Genomic DNA, 21,306 nt, shown 5'->3' with positions numbered 1-21,306 from the left:
TGCTGCCCAAATATTCCTAGCCAAGTAATCTAATACAACTTTGATAATGCCACAATTTCCCTTATTCAGACTCATTTGTATGAAGTGAATGCATGAAGTTATTATCAGTAAAATGTACTCTCCTCTGTCAGAGTGTTAATATTGCCACATAATGAGCAGAGGGGCCCTGAGTACTTCATGTACTGTTGGATAATTTAACAGTTTAACAACAGAAATTCATTGTATTGCAAATTGTGAAAAAATGAGTATCAGTAAACATGAGTGAGGGCATCTCTCCCTCCTCTCCTCGTCATGGCCTGTGTAAAGTCATGTTTTACAGTTACTCCTGGTCACACACACGGCTCACTTTGCCCCCAAAACGGATATAAGTTTTATCTCATTACAACTTGCCCTTATTTAAGCACTGGGTCATAGCAGTGTGAATGAGAAACTGTGGGTCTCTCTGCTGTCTGCATGCTGTGGCCTGCCCAGGCAAGAGGAAGCTTATCAGCCCGATCCATCACCAGAACTGCTTGTGTCCTGCACAGCTGTGATGCTGAAAAACTCTGCCTGAAAAACTCCGCCCACATTCATACAATAAAATATGTCTATATTTATGTATTATATATTTGCCAAAAAGAATCAGGAAATAAGTTTATGTGTAGACTTTTCGTAGCTAAATCCATTCATTTATTAACTGGGAAAACATCTCCGATATGAAAGAAGAAAAACATTTCGGTAATATTTCCATCCTGGAAATCTATTAGCTGTGAGTGGTCATGTTTGTATGACGTATGGCAGCCTATCTAAAAACCCTATATATTTCGGTTTGACATTTAAAACTTAAGTAAATTCATTATATTTTTAATTGTGAACATTATTCACGGATTCAACTCTTTTTTTATTTTATTTTATTTTATTTTTTTTTAGCTGTACCTGTTTTTTATTTATTTATTTATTTTTTTGAATTCACGGATGTCATGAGGCATTAATGAACTCTGTACCTGCCAAGATGGCCGTCCTAGCCACGCCTTTGCGTTACCTGCTGTGAACACTCCCTCGTACCACAGTAGGAAGTGGAGCGATTGTTTCTCAACAGCTTCGAGCCGAGCTTCACGTAAACGAGAGGAAAATGTGGCGCATGCAGGTCACATCTCTGAACGTGTGGCAGTGACATATGCGCTGATGTCCGCGGATTTCCCTCAGGATCAAAGTCACAGAGCGACACTGAGCATGTCCTTATCAACAGCCTCTCTACACATTTTACTTCTTACATTCATTGTCTCCGCCGTGTCAGGTAAGTTAAAGTTTACTTATTAACCAGTAGGACAGATTTACTGTGAGGTGGTGAGTCTGCTGTTGACACTAGATTGTTCTTTAAAATAAAAGTACAATTACAAGAAACAAACTGGAGGTCTGATTAAACTTTTTTTTTTAATTTTTTTTTTTTACTTTTAAGCTGTTATGCTGTTTACTACTTCTATGGCCAATTGTTGAGATCTGAATGACTTTAACGAGTCTGAGTAAATAAAGTTGTAAAGCAAGGACAGTAGGGGTTCCTGTTGTTGGATATGACTCAAGTGAGGGTTTTCTGTTGCTGGTTCAGCAACATCCTTCTCAGAGTTTATCTGATGTGTGTCAGATGACATGTTTGTTACCTTCAGAAATATCTACAGACACTGTATATGATTAGAGAGAGACACACAGTACATGGTAAAGCAGGATATGTGAGAGAGCCGATATACAGAGAGCTGATCTGAGCAGCACTTTAGGCTCTGTTTGCTCATACAGGCCTGCTTAGTCATAGAAGGAGTGAAGCCAAGCTGACGGCCTCATCTTTCAACACAGTTTAGTCACGTTTACTCTGGGAGCAGAGAATAAAAGCACAGACTTAGCGAGACTTATCTGTACACTGATTAAGTCCCGTCCAAGCGGCGAATTAATTGTGATATTTCCTAATATCCGTCAGGACTGGACATGTTTATCATCGTCAAATTATCGCTCTCTTTTTCCAGGAGTCCAGAAGATGACTGTTACTCCTGACCGCGGTACCACCTTCAACATCAGCAATAGTCAGATCGAAGGTTGCAAAGTGTGCACGGGATCAGGACGCTCACGACGATGTAGTACTTCTCTGTTTTTAAATAACAACACTCCTGTGTCACTGGAGTTTGAATGCTCCAGACCTCAAGATGTATTCAGCGTGCAAATTGTGCGAAATATAGGTAAGAGTAAAAGGTAACATTTGAATAGTTATCTTGTAAATAAGTCTGAATATGTTGTTGATCTAATACAGTATGGGTGGATTTATTTGTTGTCGTAATAAGAAAAAAACTAAATCGCTCTTGTCTCCCAGAATGCACCACAAAGTTGTGCAGCGGCCACATCGTCCAGGCCGACTCCGGCTCGCTGCCTTTGATGGATTTTAACCGCAGGTTCATCTGGGATCTGCAGGCCTCCGGGCCAAAAGCGTTCAAAATAGACTTCACCAAGGCTGGTCTGAGACAGATCAATCCTTCGGAGAGATGTCCAGACAGACACACCTACGCCCTCCAGGCCTTCCAGACTACAGGGACCGTGGACGTTGGAAAATACTGCAGGACGGGTACTATCAGCAGCGCTCAGATACTCAATCAGGGCAGCTTTTCTCTGGATGTTCCAACAGGGCAGAAGCTGCAGGATGCCCAATTTGATATGTCTGCGGGGGAAGAAATCAAGTGTAAGTTAGTTTCATTTGTCATGTCTCAACAACTACCCTCTTCCACATCTTTCAAAGTCACAATCTCTCTTACCTCCGTCTCTTCTAGCCCTTGCCAAAATTTCGCTGACATTATCAAAAGGGACCTCATCCTCAGAGTTGCTTTCTCCGAACTACCCGGACAGTTTTCCCAACGACGATGTGATGGAGTGGTACTTTCAGGTCCCAGACAAACACAGGACGGCAGTTCAGTTTCTAAACCTCACACAGCCGCGCTGTTTGAAGAAGGAGACCGCGGTGGAGGTCCACAGCAGAGGGAGGGCGGCGCTGGTCCTGAGCCTGATGGACACCCATATGTATCAGAATGAAGGCAACTTCTCGCTGACGCTGAGGAACTGCGAGATGGACAGAAGACGCGCCGGTTCTCCTGGACTCTCCCTAAACCTCAAGGTGTCTGCTTTAAACCCAAGTTACCCAGGTTTGTCACTTTGTCTGCACTTTATTATGCATTTTGGGTTTGGTTGCATTGCCACTCTTGCTCTGTCCTCCGAGATGGTTGGTTTCCTTTAAAGTGTTTGAAATATTTATTTATAATATTTATATAAGATGGTCAGCTTGATCCAGAGACACACTTTGATTTTAGGGGTGTTCTGGATCTTGACAAATGTTTTTATTCATACTATACCTGTGAAACTAAATGAGATTTCTAAGGCTGGTTTAAGGCTTCAAAATTAAGCAATGGGAATATAAAACTGGTGTAATCAATATTTTTACATATACGTGGGTCCGTTTGTTACTAATTTAAAAGGTGTTGCTTGTAGTGATGACCACAGAGGTCTGTCTCCTGACTCTTCCTCACTACAATGTTTTTTAACATCTTTTCTCTAAAAGGCTCCAAAATGTCCACTGTCCAACTATTTTCTACTTGACTCTACTTGTTTTGATTCCTGGTACTTTTCTGGATTACATTTTTTTTTTATACCGCAAATGGTTCTACATTAGCATAGCTGCTCTGGATACAAAACCAGAACAACCATCTCCACTGCCTCTTTATCATGTTCATCACAGGAGAAGCTGCACGATCTGAAACATTCGTGTTTATTTGTAATATTTATACACACCATCAATGGCGTGTGAAACCACAGGGATGTCCTCTTCAATGTGAAGCGCACACCTGCTGAATCCTTTTGTTGGCAACCAAACGGAGGACGTCTTTACCTCTTGAATTGACCACGGCGGGGTTTTGCAGGTTGCTATTAATCAAGTAATCCGGTAGGTAACACAAATTGCAGCCGATGCAGAAGCTTGGCTAGTGGGTTTGTGCATGAGGTCCTGTGTCGTGCTTTTGTGACGTGGTGGTGTCAAGACTACTGACGTTCTCTCTGACCAATAAATTATGTTGATACCCAAAAAAAAAAGTACCCGGGCCCTGGTGTTATCCATAACTTAACCAAAAAAGCTGAGTTGAGTCGAGCTTTTGACCAAACGGTAAATCACCAGTCTGACCAGGTCAGATATTTCTTTCATGAACGGTGGAGACCAAAACGGAGCCAAAAGGAGAGTAAATATTGGAATTAATCAGACAGCCAGAAACACAACTTTGAATAACTGCAGATGTTGCTTCCTGTTTGCTTGATGTCTTTAAGCAGTTGTGCCCTCTCAACATGATCATTTGGCAATATAATGGTGTTTCTTCTGCCTCAAACTTGTCAAAAAATTCTAATATTACCACATCAGATAAGTGATTAGGATGTAGTCACTAACAACTGAACTGTTTAGTCTCTTAAAAAAAAAAAAAAAAAAAAAAAAAAAAAATCACAAGTTAATTGCGTCCAGTGTTTTTCCTAAAACTCCTTACCTAGTCTGATCAGTGACAAACATTTAGATCATAACAATATAAATAAAGAACATAAGAGTATTAAAGCTGCAAATGTTTTCTATATGATGGTTTTGCTGTTTGAGAACAAGTGCAGCAGATGAGAGATGTCTCCTCCACATGTTGCAGCTTGCATGTGTATAAATAGTCGATTTTTCCATTTTCTTAACAGTTAGATCCTGGACCCAGTTTCATTAGCTGGGGGTGTCCTGTTTTTTGACTGTACTGATGACGACCTCGTAGCTCATATCTGAGCTCTCAGGGGAGCTCTCAGTTTGCCTAATCTCTGAGTCATGGATGACAGCAGTGGCACATTACCAGGAAACACCTCCTCCAGTGATCAGTCAAATGATATGCCCACACATTCACGTGTGTGTGTGTGTGCTCGTGTTCGAGATAGAAAGAGAATAAAAGCTTGTGTTTTATTTGTGCTATTTTCTCTCTAGTGTTGTGTAAAGTGGATCTCAGAGGACTGGAGGGCCTCGCGCTCCACATCAATAAGCTGAGACCGGCTTCTGACTGCGAGATGAAAATGAACTCGGAGATGAAGGAGAAGATCACGGTCACGTCAAAAAGTGACCTGTCTTTCCAAGACTGCCTTCCTGAAGATGTACAAGTCACAGCAACAAGAGTTATAGGTAAATACAGATTTGAGTGTTTAGCCGAGTCCCTGGAAAAATAAGCCCTGAAACGTTTTTATAACTATCACATTGATATTTATAAACTTTACCATGTAGATTTCTGTCAATAAAGCCTTATTAATCACGATAAATGATTATTTCAATGGTCCCCACCATTTACAGAGAGGATTTGAAGGCTGTAATTATTTGACAGCGGACTCTTCAGCTGTTATTTAAGCCAACGGTTTACATCTGAGACCACAGCCATGTTCTAAATGACTTTCCTTCGTACACTGACTTACAGTAATCTTACATGTTAGTACACAGACTTTGTGTAGTAGTGCAATTTCGCCAGGGTCGTGTCTCAAAATCACACACTGCTTGAATACATTACCTGCAGACATATCTGCTGGCTTTAATTATTTTACCCAGAAATGAACAGGTTTTCGTGTCCTCAGTTCAACACACACAATAAACCCACTGATGGCTTCTGTCCAGCAGCAGTATGTTGGTACTCAGTGGCTGCAGCTTCCTCAGACGCCTTCATTTAAAAAAAATACTTTAGCTCAGTGGTCCCTCCTTTTCTGATTCGTAGCCAAGATGGCAACCGTTGATTTTGGAAAACGTCCATCGTTCCATACTCAATTTGTGAATTGTTGTAAGTGCATCAGCCGAGCAGTCGTTGTGCACTTCGTGTTTCCATACTTGACAGTGTGAACGCACTTATGCAATCAAAATATTGAATGGCGGTACGCAAGTACACAATTGGAACCCAGCTCGTCTAAAGTGGAAGTTAATTCCGGTTGAACTGTTAACAACAAAGTCTTATTATTCAGAGGAAGAAAGACTTGTGCATACCCATGTACGACTTGGTAACTCTTTAACACACCAATATAGTTTTTATAAGCAGGGTATAAACACCTAAGGAATTGTTTGCAATACATTTTAATGTAGCATAACGTAACAGCAGTTGAACCGTTTATTAATATACAGTATTTCATGAACTTATTTGATGAATGTATACTTTATAATATTTATGCTGCGTTTTCCTTTATCGGTCATTATCAGTTTAAACCAGTCTAAAAATGTGGGTGCCCGCAGAAATCTAATATTGCATATGCTTACATCTACGATATAGTGTGCTATAAACTATTTGTCAAATGTTTATCTGCTACCTACAACTGAAAGGAAGAAAAGGTTTCTTTTTGTAATTTTGGTGAGGTGACCCTTTTACTTACCGTCATTTGTTAATCCTGTTTCATATCAGGGTGTAGTCAACTCGAAGACTGCCGGAGGACTCCGGTCCTGCTGTCGGTGCCTCGGCTGCCGGCGTGCCTCCCCGCCCCTCTGAGCAGTGTGACCTGGACTCTTCGTCCTGCTCCGCACGGCACCGTAAAGCTGACCTCTCCCACCGGGCCCCTCAGACAGTCCCTACCTGGACAGCTGTGCAATGACAGCATCAAAGTGGCCGAAGAAGATGGAACGACTATTGGACACTTCTGCCCTCGGGGGCCCATCCAGAACATCCAAATCCACGCCAACGTGTCCGTCACGTGGTGGTCCAGCATGGGGGCTAAAGCACTGAGGACGAATTTCAAGCATGTGCTGAACGCCAGTTTTGAAAGGGAGATATCAGGTAACACGCAGCTTCAACTGAGTGAAAAAAAATATATATATTTTTTTAAAGTACATATTTTTCCAGTTATATTTATTATTCCTGTCTTTCTTACCAATATTCAGAAAGATACATATTCACTGTATCGCCGTCGAGAAACTCCTCTATCCTTGTGGCTACTCCCGGTTGGCCAGTAGGAATGAAGTCTTACTCCACGGTCTCCTGGATTGTCTCGTTGCCCCCAAAGATGGAAGCGCAGCTGATGTTTATCAACCTCAGTCAGCCCAAGTGCAGCAAACGCCACACCAACATCAGGGTGCAGACAGTCGGCAGCCTTGAGGAGGAATACAGCCGCAGGGAGGACGAGGAGGCCGAGAGTGTCACCGTCTCCGAGAACTTCTACCTCAACATGTCCAACTGTATGCCCGAGAGAGGAGACTTCCACGTCATCACCAAGATCACCCTGCAGAAAACTAAGAGTAAGATTTGGAGTTGTTGTTTTTTTTAAAAAAAATTTTTACATCATCTTTGAGACAGGGGTGTAGAGGTACTTTTTCGAGCCCTGCTAGTGGCGAGGTTTTATAGATAACAGTTGGTCAAGGCTGAATCAACTACTGGATGAATTTCCAAGAAGTTTCATTTATGAGGATGAATTGAATATTTATCCTCTGAAATTTCATCTCGCGGCATCATCATATCTAAATTTCAGTTATGCCGATACTTCGGTTGATTACCGAATAATAGCAAAACTAACAAACATGCACCTCAGGTCAGGTTACCTGGCGCCGCGCTAGTGGCAGCCTGTTGCAGCAGCTCCCCCCTGAGAGCCCCCCTGCTGTAGCGAAGAAATTTCCCCTCGGGGATTAATAAAGTGAAATAAAATTTAAAAAAATAAATAAAAAAATTATACTTGATGAGGCAAGATGGGGAACTTATCATTATAAGTAGGGGTGTGCCATATCGTATTGTTCATACTATTGGTGTGATTTTTAATATGGAAAAAAAATTAAATAATTCTATGACAATGGCAATACTCTCACTTGATGTAATGACATCAAACAGTTACGCAGCACAACAATATGACTTCCATACATGCATAACGTATGCATTCTGCACAACAGCAGTGTTAGTTTCCAAAAGGGGAGCAACTTCAGTAGTGCGGAAGTTGTTTCAGAAGGTCAGATGTGAAACAAACCAAAGTAACATGTTAGTGTCGCAGTGACACAAGGGAGAGGCTCCAAAAAAAGACCCAGGAGGCCGAGGTTGAAGCAAATTCTAAGCTCCTGTAGTTTCGCAAGTTTCAGGCAAACAATATATACAGGACAAAGAGAAGAGACAAAGACACAGGAAGTGTCAAAAGTCACACATGAGGGGGAGTAATAAGACGGAGAGCAATAAACTCACCAGGAGGAACAAAGACACGCGACAATCAGGCAGCTGGAAAGAGGAGAGACAGGACTATATACATGTAGTGGCTGATTGGCTAATGAAACACAGGTGGGAATGAAAACTGGCAGGAAAAAGACACAAAGGCAGGAAGTAAATATACTATAATATCATGGGGTGAGTGATTACAAAATAAAACAAGAACTAAAACAACTAAAAAGGAAGAACCATTACAGTTTGTTTTTACTGAATATTTGAAGGCAAAACTGTTATTTCATGCTGATGCATGAAACTATTACACTTATTTTTTGCAAATTAAATAAATAATAGTTTGTTTTTTTTCTCATAGCATCAAGAATATTATTCGTATCATTTTCTCCAAAAATACCATGAAATATCATCACGATAGTATTTTAGACTCCTAGTTTTAAACATGTTAGGATGTTGGCCATTGAGCTCAACACGTCGTTGTGCCAAAGAAAAGTCTCAGACACATCATCTCGCACGGCTGTAGGCTTTTTGTAGATAAAATACTGCACATCACCTTGTTTGAGAAGAAAGTCAGATTATGAACAGCATCTATCTAGTTCATTGCAACGCATTGCTCAGCTTTTGGATTTAGTCAAGCCGGCAGCATTAAGGAGGTCCGTCTCTGTGTCACTTGGTCTGTCGGAAGTCTGAGTGTTATCCAAAGGGAACCGGACACTCTTGAAATTCTTGAAGAGTGAGGTCCCCCTGGTGTGTGGGGGGTTGTTAGCACCTTGAGAGCCGTTGAGGTCACATGTGAGACCCACCCGATCATTTTGTGAGTCGTGTAGAGGCACAATAGTCCTGGTGTGAATTTGAGTTGTTATGGGCCTGGTGTAAATGGGTGTGGAGCTTTTGGGGAAGAGATCTGAGGACTGCATTGTAAACAAAGTGGTGTGAAGGAGGAGTGAAAGAAGCCATCAACATCAAACTCTAAACAGAGATGGTGGGCTACGACATCACTAATCAGCCACTTACAATTCAGTCTTGAGATGCCTCCCCAGAACTGTACCTACTTACCGAGAGCCTCACTGGCCTGCTAGCGAGGCTGTTTTTTTTATTTTTTTTTATTTTTGGCTTACACTTTAAAGATGTGTTGAACAATTGTGACATAAATCCAAATATTCTTCAATAAACTATCGACTTTTTCCCTTTCTTGTGAATTATAATCTGTAATCCATTTTTATTCATCTCTGGGTTTCAGGTATTATGAAATTATCCATTAAACAACTGTATGACAGAATGTATTAATGAAAGGTGGTATTTGTTGTTGTTTTCTCCTTTAGACCTTCTTCTGACCATCATCCTGAGTGTGGTGGCTGTTCTGCTGCTCATTTTTGTCGTCGTTCTTGTGGTGGTGTGTGTGTTGGCGAGGTGAGTGACTCTGCCTCAAATTTTATTATCTGTTCTTTTCAAGAAGGTATTTTTGTCTTTTCAAAATTGGAACAACTTTTTCTCCTCTTCATTTTAAATTGTCGCGGTGTTTAAGAGATTGGCTGATGGTTGTAAGAGAAGCTATTTGAAACTCTTAAACTCCCATCTTTCCTACCAAACAGGAAGAAGAAGAAGAAGCTCAATCATCAAGTGTCCATCTACAATCCAAACGGCACCAGCTTCCTGCCGGGACAAAACGGTTTCCCAAAAACACAGGAAGACAATGAGTCCCACATATACGCCTCCATTGAGGACACGCTGGTCTACACACACCTGCTCAAAAAGGGTACAGAGATCGGCATCTACAAAGAGTTTGAAACCTTCACAGGACAAACAGACTCACAAAAGCCACTGTTTTCTGAGGACACGGGTGCTGGCAACATGGAGGGCGGGGTTCGTCTGCCTCTTCGGATCTCATGTCCACAAGCTCCTGCGCTTCCCAACAGGCCCCTGAAACACATCCAACCCATGGTGGACAATGAGATTTACCAGCCCGAGGGCCAAAGTGAGGAGGGTCATTCTCCGGATCTGGGGCTGCGGCTGGAGCCGGAGGGAGGAAACTGAGCAGGAGATTGGTTTTAGCTTTCTGATTTTCACTTGACCTACTTGAACTTTGTGATATTCATTCCCTGGCGTCTGTGTGATTGCCTGCTGTTCAGCCTCTCAAGAAGCTTTTTTTATTTTTTTCTTCTTCCCCCTCTTGAGTGGAGCTTTTGAACCAAAGTGAGGCACAAATAACCTTGTTCAAACCCGCCTGCAGCCGTTACTGTGTTTTGTCTTCGATGAATTCACTTTTGTTTTGAAAGCTGAAACTTGTGTAAATGAATCATCTCCATTTACACAAGTTTCAGCCTCCATAAAGACATTTTCTGTTCTTATTTGAGATGTTTTGACATGTACTTTTTTTACTCGTAATTAATTTTAGTGTCGGAGCTACTGTGTGCCGTTTACAGGATTAGTTTTTCATCTTTTTCATTGTACGAGTACAAAACAGAGGACACTGCAATATGTGGGGCAAAACACTTCAGTTCTTTAGTATCATCAGAACACGATGGCTTGTATTGTAGTGGATTGCACCAGCAGTATTGGAGTACTGTCTTTCTTTTGTTTGTCACTGCTTTTGCACACGCTGTTATAGCTATAGAGTCAGTACACCATAAATTTGCCTTGCATAGAGGTTAATGCACTCCTGATAACGCTGCTTAGAAGTTGATGAGTTCTTTTCAGTCAGTTTCAAATTGACACAAACTTAGGAATGTAAACACTGATCTGTTACGAGCCAAGACTTTTTTTTTATTATTTTATTTTTGTGTATCATGATCAGTGAGGATAACTAGTGTGAAAACATATTTTGCTATTTGCTGTAAAATTACAGATTGATTTTCTGGATTACAATGACATACAACAAAAATCTTTGTACACACCTAATTTCAGTCTGTGAGCAAAGTTACATCTTTAAATAAAAAAAAAAAAAAAAAAAAAAGCTTTTATCTTTGTTAGAAGAGGGACTGTATGCTCTGATTTAATTTGATTTTAAGTGTGGTGTGTGTTCTTTACATTTTTAAATGTGTTGTGCATCGTAATTCTGTGAGGAGCTCAAACAAACTGATCTAAAAGGTCAGGATATAAACCAGGTCTTCCCCAGGCTTTATAAAAATGTATTAGATTGTACAATATCTGTGAAATCTGTGTGGCGTCCTGTAGTTCAGAAAATGAGTAGCAGAGGGAGACAACATTCAAAACTGCTACAAACCTATACTCACCTCTGAGGAAATACAGCGTCCTTTTACTCACTGTTACCGAGGTCCGTTTGATTTAGAGCTGTGAATTATGTCCACAGCTGCTTTACAATCTGCGTCACACAGCGAGTATTAACAGGACTGAGACAAGGACATGCTCACTAAAAGGCCCACGGAGACATCCAAACATGTTTAACGGATGTAGCTTTCTTGTGGGCGACTTACTAATATTTACCAATGTCGACATGGAAACATGATTTTTGTGATGATGAAATTGTGGATGTGGGTGGAGACTGTAATCACCAAGTGGGGAGTTTTGTGCACAGATGGTTTTAGAGAGGAAACTCAACAGGGAAGTCTTTGAATACGTTGTAAACATACCTATTTGCAGGTATTTAAACCCTGCACACATCCTCCTCTCTAAACTATTTGTTTATGTACCATATATACTCCTGCAGTGTGGAAAAAAAAACCCCGTCATGCTCGTAGTCTTTAGGTTGGATTTAAAACAGGGTTGGATTACCAACTTTGGCAAAGTGAGCAAAACTGTCCGGTGGCCCCAGGGGTCTGTTGTTGTTTTGATGATTTAATTAAGTGCACAAAAAGATTAATAATCTTGCTAATTTTGTGTTTCTGTCTCTTAGAGGGGCCTTGTGTTCACATGGTACATGTAGCTAAATGGAGGTCAAATTGCCACCTCAGGGGCCAATGGGAATATTTTCCCACCGAGGGTCCTTCTGTCAGATTAATGTAGTCATGAATTAAGCTAATTAACAATTTCATGCTTTTAAAACGCCTGATTTCTTTGGTTTGACTGAATAAAACACTATGCAGTGTCTTTGAGTCTTATTTTGAAAGGGGACCTTTGGTTTCCTGTAATCTTTTAACCCTACCGGCTCCTTGAAATTACTGGGGAAAAGATAGCCACCATAAACCAAGACAGTTGGTTCAGTTTTTACTTTTATTTTTTAACAGCCAGGATCTTATGAGGGTTTTTTTCCTGCTGTGAGGAACTAAAGATTCCCCAGTTATATCCGCAGATATCGGAGAGAAGGAGATGGTTATATGAGAAGACACATGTTTATTAACATCATACTATGTTATAAAATGTAAGCAGCATAACTGGACATTTAAAGTAGAAATACAGAAGGTGCCACAAAAAAAGACACTCATGACCGTTCTTCAGTCAGAAAAAGGTTGTGTTGCATTGAGAAGTGAATAATATAAAAACACATATAACAAAGACAAGCCATCCAGTGTTTACCTCGATGATTATCTGAAATGCTGTTGGAGAAATGGGCTTATCGAATGTGTAAAATATCATGATCCAGTGAGTTTAGCTTATACAGTGACTGTTCCAGACTTCTGTGTGAAATCTCTGTTCTGGACTGACATCTGGAAGGCTTGGTCAGGAAAATGTGAGCCGAAGAAAGATGCAGCACATTATTTTTTTTTTTCAAAGTATGAACGTACCTGAAAGCTTTTTTTTTTTCATTTGTTTCAGCAAGCGGCACTTAAATTGTTCATACAAGTTGTTTATCGGCACAGGGTCATGTTTGTCAGAGATTTAAAACACAAGAGCTCTCAGACGATGTTGAACTCGCACACAGAGGCCTTCTCGGCTTTGCAGCTCTCATCAAACCACCTCCCGTTGGCGGTGGTGGAGAGGATGGCGCAGTTCTGGCTGCGCCCGCCGTCCGGCTGCAGGGTGATCTCTTTCTCCCAGTTCTTGAAGCGCACGCTGGAGCCTGACTGGTCCACCCAGTGCTCATCGGTGACTATGTCGTTGATGCCCAGCCAGATGTGCTCCTCGGGGCCGATGCTCTGGCGCACGTAGCTGTAGAGCTGGTCGTTCTCGTCTCCTGTCAGAGGGGTGCTCAGGCTGCCTCCTTTGGCGATGCAGTCATTGCTGGCTGCGTGGAAGCTCTTCTTCACTGGGTCGGCCAGGAAACACTTGCCGATGATCTTTGTGCCTCTCAGACAAACTGCGGGGCAAAACCAATAGAAAGTGGCTCGGATGTCTTTGTTGTCTATTTTGTTCAAATATTAGCCTACAGTGGATAACGCAGCTGTGGTACAACATTAATTCTATTGTGATCCATAAACAGAGAAACACTTAAAAAAAAGTATTTATTGAACATATTCCTCCTGGAAAAATACCTGTCTGTAAAGCCTGTTGCTCTTTCAACAAGTTCAGCTCCTGAGCGATGTCATTAATCTGTTTCTTCAGCTCCTCAATCGCAGCATTGTTTGCGGACTCTGTTCAAAATGAACAAAACAAAAAAAAACATCAAAATTTGTTCAGTTAACATTACCGATGACTCACTCAAAGAGCAATTGAGGACACCGTTTTCATTTCAAAATCTCAAGTTAATATTGAGTCTTACCTTTCTTGCCATTTCTTCTCTTGGGGGAGGCGGTCTGCTGGAGGGAGCAGTGTGCCAGCAGGAGAAGACAAAACACCACCCAAACCCCTCTGACATCCATTATACCTGGAAAAAAACAAACAAACAAAAAAACACGCTGAAAATCCACCGTAAAGGAACTGTTTTGTTGCAGCACCACAAAAAGCTCCTCACAGCTCTGAGCGCTGGCCAGACACTGCCTGTTGTTTTACACACACGGAGTGGAGGCACTCAGTCGAATGAGGAAATCTTATTTAAGAGAGAACAAATGCTTTACAGATGTCTGACAGCCGTTTGTGTTGCTTTTAAAGCGCTGAGGAGACATGGATGAGGAGCAGGCGTATGTGATGTTTAACAGTGTTTATGTTTGTAGGTTCCATATGTTTGTAGGTTACCAGTGAATTACAGGAGGGCCTTATCTGTCTGAGTGTGCGTGGACTCCTTTATTACACAACCAGAATTATACTTATTTACTTTTTTTTTTGATGAAGATATTTTGTTAAATCTCTGCATCAGTTTTAGTCAGGGGTTATGATGTTTTTTTCCCAAGTTCTTTATCGTCCTTGGTTGCTTATTGAACTGTGGATTTAATCTTTTGTTTTCCTGTCAAAGGGCTTGTTGTGTTTTTCCTCAGAGCTTTTACAATCCAGAGGTTGGATGTTTTGGGGTTTCTCCCAGAGTCCACATCTGGATCTCCTCAGTGATCTGGAGGAGGTGCAGATAAGGCGTGGCCGAGACTTATATAATGAAGAAATACTATTGTAAAATTAATTACAATTTTTCTCTTAACAGATTTTCAGTGACCTCATCCAGCAATGACAACATTGATTGTTCGAATCTGTAAATATTCAGTGATCCTACACTTCGCTCTCTGAATACACACCCCTCACAGCCAAATAACACATTAAACTACTTACAAACATTATCAGGCATACTCAGAGTTGGATAATGTCTTCAAAAATGTTTCCATAGTGCCACTTTAGAATATTCAAATACAAACAGCTTCATTACAAAAACACTTTATAAAGCCTTTAGTGTCTCCATCTACATACATTTTCTGAGATCTTGTTCTGTAATTAATTCTCATTTGGAAGGTATCATAGATTTTGAATGCCTTCCCTTTTCTACTCAATAGCCTATTTATAAAGACTCATTGGACCTGAACACTGAATAAAAAGGGAAAGCCTTGTTAAGTTGGTGCCTCGCACTTTGTGTTGTAGGTTCCTTCAGAGAGGTTGTTCTGGACAGTGTTAGGGAGGAAAAGTAAAAAATGTTGTCAAATATGGAGTTATTTTATAAATCCGAGCTCATCAGGCATTCGGAACAGCAATGTCTATAGAAATTATCTATGAAGTTTATATTTATATAATACATAAAGTATATTACCTGCAGGGAGAAGGTGAAAGGGGTGATATGGTTAGGATTTTCATAAATTTAAAATGTTTTTTTTTATTGCATGCGAGTAATATTTGTGTCACGTTGTGTTGCCTGAGCATGTTCTTGTTGGTGCATGGGATGGTGAAGTTGTGAATTGATTATTGTTCACATGTCTGCAATGAAATTAAGAAAATATACAGAGACAAAGAGGATGTGATTTTATCAATATTTTTTTAAATACAATATTTGCAAAATAAATAAACAGTGAAGCAGGTTCTGTAAGTTGTTTAGCAATACAACATTTGTTGAAAATAAGTCATTTTGAAATGTACAAAAGTTCAGGCAAAGGCAAAGGCAGCTTGTATGAAGTAATACATCGAGAAGAACAATGCCCGTTTGTGGTGAACGCTGCCCTGTGCACAGCAGGCACGTCGACGCAGCAGGCTCTGATTCAGAGCTTCACTCTGCGTCACAAAAGTACAGGCAGTGCCTGGGTCACAATTCAATTTACACTCAAATGCATAGTTAGTTAATTAGTTAGTAACAGTCAGGACTGCATCACCTGGACCATCAACACATTATTTTCTATAAAATAATAACAATAGCAAATAGTGCACTTTGTCTGCAGCTACATGGAAGGCTGTGAACTATATGAAGTTTCTGCACGCTGGCTTAGGATAACTGATTTATTTGTTATTATTATGTATCTATGTGCTGCTTTTCCCACTTCTTTCATCTGTTTTATTTGCTGCTGTAATGCTTACAATCCCGGGGATCAATCACATCTAAACTCTTTTTTATAATTCTCTACTACTGCAACTTCTCTGTCTGTGTGCTTTGTGCATTTGTTCATTGCTATAAAGCCCTTTGCTCTGTAGCTTTGCTCTAACTTATAACCAATAAGCAATGCTCAGTAAACATCTATCTGGGCACATGTTTAGGATACACCTGCACAGAAAATTAAAAACACCCCCCCCCCAAAAAAAACCCAACCAAATTATAAATTTACAGAAACACATTAGGTTTGCAAATCACACAGAATGCCCCACACAAAATAAATAGTTAAATTAAAATCCGAACTCAAAAACAACACAGAGGTAAAAACATCCAGGAATAAATTAAGTGTGCTTCATGTTTGCAAAAAAATACGAGTCCTTTTGATCCGGTCGTCTCGGTAACCTATCTGAAGCCTCCGCAGTGTCAGGCACCGTCCCTCTGGTCTACGTTGGGCAAAGCACTGTAATAATAGCATAGATGAATATTAATGAAGCTTCGATTGAGCAGTGATGAGGATTCAGTGTGAGGTGATCCATCCAAAGTACAAGGTGGAGAAAAAGAAGAGGAAAAACACAAGGGGAAAATCTAAATTTGAGAACATTAGTTAATGCTAAATGTCTGAAAATCAAAACAGTGAGTCATAATAACCCTATTTCAGATGCAGGTTAGGTGATATTAAAGCTAAACACTTACAAGTGCAGTGCTTCATCACTAATAACCCCGAAGCAGAGTCTCAAAATGTTAAGCGCAGGGTAAACAGAGCGTCGCGGTGAGTCACTGTCTGTGCGTCTAGACACTAACAAGCAGCGACTGGAGCTGCTTACTGTGCACTGTGAGAGGGAGGAAGTCGGGGGGGGGGGGGGGGGGGGGGGGGGGGGGGCATTGGGGTCAAGCTACACTTCAGTGGTGGAGGAGAGAGGAGGGGGATGGGGATGGGGGGTGGGGGCTGGGGGGGTCGGGGAGGAAGGGGCCCTCTCCCATTGTGAGTGACAACACCACAACAGTGCACATCACAGGCGAATGTGTCACAAACCTCTCGGTCCATCGCTCACACCAGAGCTAGCGAGTGTAAGGCAGCAATAAATTAGGCAGAGCAGGACACAAGACGCAGAGAAAGAAAAGAATAAACGGATAAAAACAGAGCGTGAAAAAAAATCGAAAGAAAGGACACACAAGAAAGAGAGAACTCATGTTTAAATGTCTAGAAGCATGTAAGTCTTGTTGGACCGGTTGAATAATGAACGTTTATGGATATAATGTTCTATAGCAGAGGATGAGTAAAGTGATTTCAGAACTTGTTTGACATGAAAAGTTTGCATTAACTGCTGCAGTATAATGAATGTAAGTTACACACAGGAACTGTTTTGACACCTGTTCTTGCTGACGTGTCCAAGTGCTTCTTGAAAACTGCAATATTTGACACCTCAGAAATCTTCAATTCAATTCAATTTCATTTATATAGCTGCCAAATCACAACACAACAGGTTATTTCAGGGCACTTAACATAGTAAAGTCCTTACAACAGAACTTTACGACATTGTACAAAACAACCCAACAATTCAACAATGCCCACTTGAGCAGCTAAGAGGAAAAAAAAAACTTTCATTTCACAAGAAAAACCTCCAGCAGTATGAAGGAAAAACTTATTTTTAACAGGAAGAAACGTCAGAAGGAACATCTGCTAAAGAAGAAAAAAGTAACCAAATTATGAGATTTATACTATCCCTTTTTTGATTTCTAGTAATATAACTTGTAAATAAAATACTTTTAGCCACTTGCCAATTTTTACATTTTGTTATGTTCTTGAAAGCATCAACAGGAACTAATTTCAAAGCAGTGCCTGCTTAAAAAACAATTCCAAGCAACAGTAATGTAACTTGGCGAACGAGGACTATAATAGACGCGATGACATGTTCATGCCTCAATCAGTAACTTTTCTAGACGGCTTTCTCAGGATTTCGTAATGAACTAAACTACAAACATGCTTGATACGTAGGAAATACACTTCACAGTAATGTAATAAAATGGCCAAAGTTACGTTAAGCATGGATCATTTATAGTCAAAGGATTGTAACGTGCACAACCACTGCTGTGGCGCTTTAACTTTACGTCACAGAAACAATTGACCGTTATTGATCCTCTGCTTTCTGTGGAACAAGAATTACAGTGCAGACACACTGCCAACACGTCACGTCACTAACGTCTACAGTGAATGAACACGAAAGAAAAAAGCTCACCTTTGAGAATATAATCTGTTAAAAGACTGGGCACCTTGTCACTGTCGTCCCTCATAGCTTGGAGAACTGGAAAGCGAAGGAATCAGTCAGAGACAATGACTCGAGAAATCACACTGCACTGCTCAGATGAAGAAACGTACTCTTGGTGAGGATCTGGAGGTCTTCAATCGAGGGAGGGCAGCCTTTTTTCTCGTAAGGGATGACCGTGGTCAAATACTGCAAAACATGAGAAGACAAAGACAGGGAGAGAGAAATTACAAAGACGGAAAAAACTAAAGCGTAGATGCTGGACAAAACTATACATGCAGTCTGACTTGAAGAATAAAATCTGGTTAACTAATGAAGAAAGTTAAGATCGTGGTGCTTTTCTAGTCTCGAGCAGAAAATACAAAAGATCCAAGTTCAGCAGCCGAGAGAGAGAGAGAGAGAGAGAGAGAGAGAGAGAGAAACGGAAAGTAACCTGTCTTTCGCTGCACCCGCTGCCAAAAGTTTGGCGGAAGCTGTTTTGGATAACAGAGGAGAGTCCCTCCATGCTGAAGCGCTGAGGAGGAAGGAAGAAAAGCAAAGAAACGTAACGAAAGAGACGACCAAACGTAGTGCAGCAAGAAGTGTAGCAAGCTTTGGAAAAGAAAGAGGTCTTACAGGTGATATCCGTCTACTAACATTTCAGGACATCAATAAAGCAACACACACACACAGAGTGTAATAAGTCCACAAAGCTGGTCTATACTGACTGATCCGAGTGTTTTCTCTGCGAGGCCCAGCGATGTCCCGGCTCCACCTTTAAGCTTCTTCTTCTTCTTCAGCGACTCCCGGTGCTCCTTCTGCCGGTTTTGCACGTCGATGAGCGCCGAGATGAAACTGTCCTTCACCTCCTTCTCAAAGTCCAGCTCATCCCTGAGCGCCAGCTGCTGCACCAGCTCCTCTGACAACCTCCTGATGCTGGTCTCCGTCTCCTCCAGACGCTCATTCAGCTCCGCGACGCTCAGGGTCCTCACCCCTGGACCGCCAAAACAAACACGGTCGCAACAGAATCTGTCTTAATATAGAGCGCTGGTCATTTATCCTCCTCCCCACAAAGTCCCGATCAGCAGACACTCACTCTTCTCGTAGCCGGGGCTGCTGTTGGACCGCCGGACATCCGGAGACAGCGTCGACAGGTCCGACCGAGAGGGATTGTGCTCTGCTTCCGTGTCAGGGGAATCCTGCATCATTTCCTCGATCTCCTCAATAACCTGCACAGAGAGTCAGCGCGTCAGAGAGGCGGCACTTCAAATAACTCGAGAGAGCACGGGCTGTTAAATATCTGCGGGAAACACGAGTAAACTCCGCCAAAGACCGATGTTACTGACGCACCTGCTCCGCTGTGAAAAGAGGCTCCTCCGCGAGGCAGGAGACAATGATGGAGTGCATGTCCAGCTGCTCCCTGAGCTCCTCGTCGTCCGACAGCTCCGCCGTGACATCATTCTTCCTCTGGCCAGGACCAAGAACAGGGGGGAGGGAATTTAATCAAAGCGCTAAATCCCGGCACAATGAATATTTGAGATTTGTGAGCTGAGCGGAGGAGAGATTTGGCGGGGGGGGATGATGGAAAAAGTAGGACATGGGATGGGGCGGGATGGGACGGGACGGGAGGGGGGGGGGGGGCGGAAGAGGCGGAGTCAACTCACGGGTTTCTCTTGCAGATTGACTGTCGGGACGTGGAGGGAGCACGTTCGAGACCGTTTCCAGTCCACCGGCATCACACGTCCGTAGTTGCTGGTTAAAGTGGTCCAGATTCTGTCGGCACACGGGAGGGTCACATCACATCATCATGGAGCATGAGGGGCTGTTCAGCAGTTCTACGCATATCGTTTTCTTAACTTTAACTTCACTTAAGAGTCCTGATGATGTCATAGCGCTATCTTTGCTTGGATTTGGTAACTAGAAATATAAATGAGCAAATCGGAGTTAAAAAAAAAAATCAGGGGCTTGAAGTTTGAAGTCAAGCACAACGTGCTTCGAATTTGTATTGTGGGAAACGTATCGAGTGATATTTGGGTTTGACCCACATTAGAGGTCGAAAGTTAGGACGTCCTGGTCTCTGCTATTCAAATGTCCTGTTTTCACCATCAACGACAAAAGGAAAGGGTACGACATGCAACAGAGGCACCTGACTGGGGATGCTGTTGTTAATTGGACTGCAGCTTAACTAATACGACATCCATTCCCATTCTTTTGTTTCAAATACTTCAAATACTCTCAGGAATATAGATATGGTGTACACCACAGAAATACTTTTGGGCATCTCATCCACAAACACAACAGTCAGATTAAACAGCTCTGATGTCAAAGTTAAAAGTATAATCCACAACATGTCACTGAGGACAACGTTTAAAAGTATCACTTAACCCTAAAACTGGTGCGGGAGTCCGCCTGATGAAAGCTGAAATGTTGTTCGGCATTAGTAACAATGTTTAATGTTTTTTTCAGATTTTTTTTTTTCTTCTCTCTTCCCCTCTGCTTGTTAACTTAATACTTAAAATGTCTGTAGTAAACTCATATGGTTGCTTGTTTTGTTCAACCAACTCTTAAACCCAAATATTCATTTTAACATGATATGAAATACAAAAAAAAAACCTGTCTTAGAATTTGAGAAGCTTTAACTTGAACATATTTTGTGGCTTTTTTTTTGTTTGTTTTAAAATTAACGACTGAAACAATTGTTGTAACAAACACAACTATTCAAAGCTATATAATATGCAGTACTAAAGAAAAAAATGAACAATGAAATTGATCACAGAAGTGCCCGTTTCACAATTATCGCCTGTAAAGTCGGCTACGTCTTGTCGGCCGACTCATATCGGCGAATATCGGTATATAAAAGCCACTTAGGGACAGATACAGACAGCATGCCGACATCAGAGTCTCTAGAGTCTGTTATCACAGTGGACACAAGCACATTTATGTCCTGTTGTGATGGAGCCACTGTGTGTCACTGTCACTGCAGCCCATCACATCCTTTATCCACTCCAACCATTTCTTTAAAAATAAATAAATAAATAAATAAATAAAACATGAAATGTCCCGCTGCGGACACAATTATTGCATGACGTTGTAAACGCGACCTGCAGCAGGGAGCCCTCCACACCCACAG

General features: G+C 41.5%; 3 protein-coding genes across 5 annotated transcripts in view; 1 reads left to right on the top strand and 2 right to left on the bottom strand.

Annotated features, from left to right (window-relative positions):
* The first annotated feature begins 170 nt into the window (after nucleotides 1–170).
* On the top strand, nucleotides 171–12,210 carry LOC138194423 (CUB domain-containing protein 1-like). The gene is made up of 9 exons (XM_069143147.1): nucleotides 171–1,276; nucleotides 1,995–2,204; nucleotides 2,336–2,698; nucleotides 2,787–3,155; nucleotides 5,000–5,191; nucleotides 6,441–6,809; nucleotides 6,914–7,267; nucleotides 9,488–9,575; nucleotides 9,758–12,210. Exons 1-9 carry the CDS (start codon nucleotides 1,165–1,167, stop codon nucleotides 10,197–10,199), a joined length of 2,499 nt encoding a protein of 832 aa, XP_068999248.1. The 5' UTR covers nucleotides 171–1,164; the 3' UTR covers nucleotides 10,200–12,210.
* Nucleotides 12,211–12,321: 111 nt separating this feature from the next.
* On the bottom strand, nucleotides 12,322–14,181 carry clec3ba (C-type lectin domain family 3, member Ba). The gene is made up of 3 exons (XM_069143149.1): nucleotides 13,762–14,181; nucleotides 13,535–13,633; nucleotides 12,322–13,359 (listed from the first exon to the last, which is right to left on the bottom strand). Exons 1-3 carry the CDS (start codon nucleotides 13,859–13,861, stop codon nucleotides 12,959–12,961), a joined length of 600 nt encoding a protein of 199 aa, XP_068999250.1. The 5' UTR covers nucleotides 13,862–14,181; the 3' UTR covers nucleotides 12,322–12,958.
* Nucleotides 14,182–15,359: 1,178 nt separating this feature from the next.
* The window catches only part of fez2a (fasciculation and elongation protein zeta 2a), a 6,784-nt gene continuing 837 nt past the window's right edge, over nucleotides 15,360–21,306 (bottom strand). Inside the window, exons 2-9 of one of the 3 annotated variants that reach the window (XM_069143145.1) lie at nucleotides 19,841–19,949; nucleotides 19,527–19,643; nucleotides 19,273–19,405; nucleotides 18,905–19,170; nucleotides 18,631–18,711; nucleotides 18,311–18,386; nucleotides 18,171–18,236; nucleotides 15,360–16,393 (exon numbers count right to left, since the gene is read on the bottom strand). In XM_069143145.1, coding sequence (XP_068999246.1) covers nucleotides 16,377–16,393; nucleotides 18,171–18,236; nucleotides 18,311–18,386; nucleotides 18,631–18,711; nucleotides 18,905–19,170; nucleotides 19,273–19,405; nucleotides 19,527–19,643; nucleotides 19,841–19,949 — 865 coding nt within the window. In that variant the 3' untranslated portion in view covers nucleotides 15,360–16,376. Of the gene's footprint in view, nucleotides 16,394–16,807; nucleotides 18,237–18,310; nucleotides 18,387–18,630; nucleotides 18,712–18,904; nucleotides 19,171–19,272; nucleotides 19,406–19,526; nucleotides 19,644–19,840; nucleotides 19,950–21,306 lie in introns of those variants that run through there. The other 2 variants (XM_069143144.1, XM_069143146.1) reach the window with 2 other exon arrangements.

This window comes from Embiotoca jacksoni, unplaced genomic scaffold (genome assembly GCF_022577435.1).
Source record: "Embiotoca jacksoni isolate LCO1_2020_lvr unplaced genomic scaffold, fEmbJac1.0.p SCAF_11, whole genome shotgun sequence".
Taxonomy (NCBI): Eukaryota; Metazoa; Chordata; class Actinopteri; family Embiotocidae; genus Embiotoca; species Embiotoca jacksoni.
Note: the sequence above shows the minus strand (reverse complement) of the source record. Positions and strands in the feature narration are given on the sequence as shown.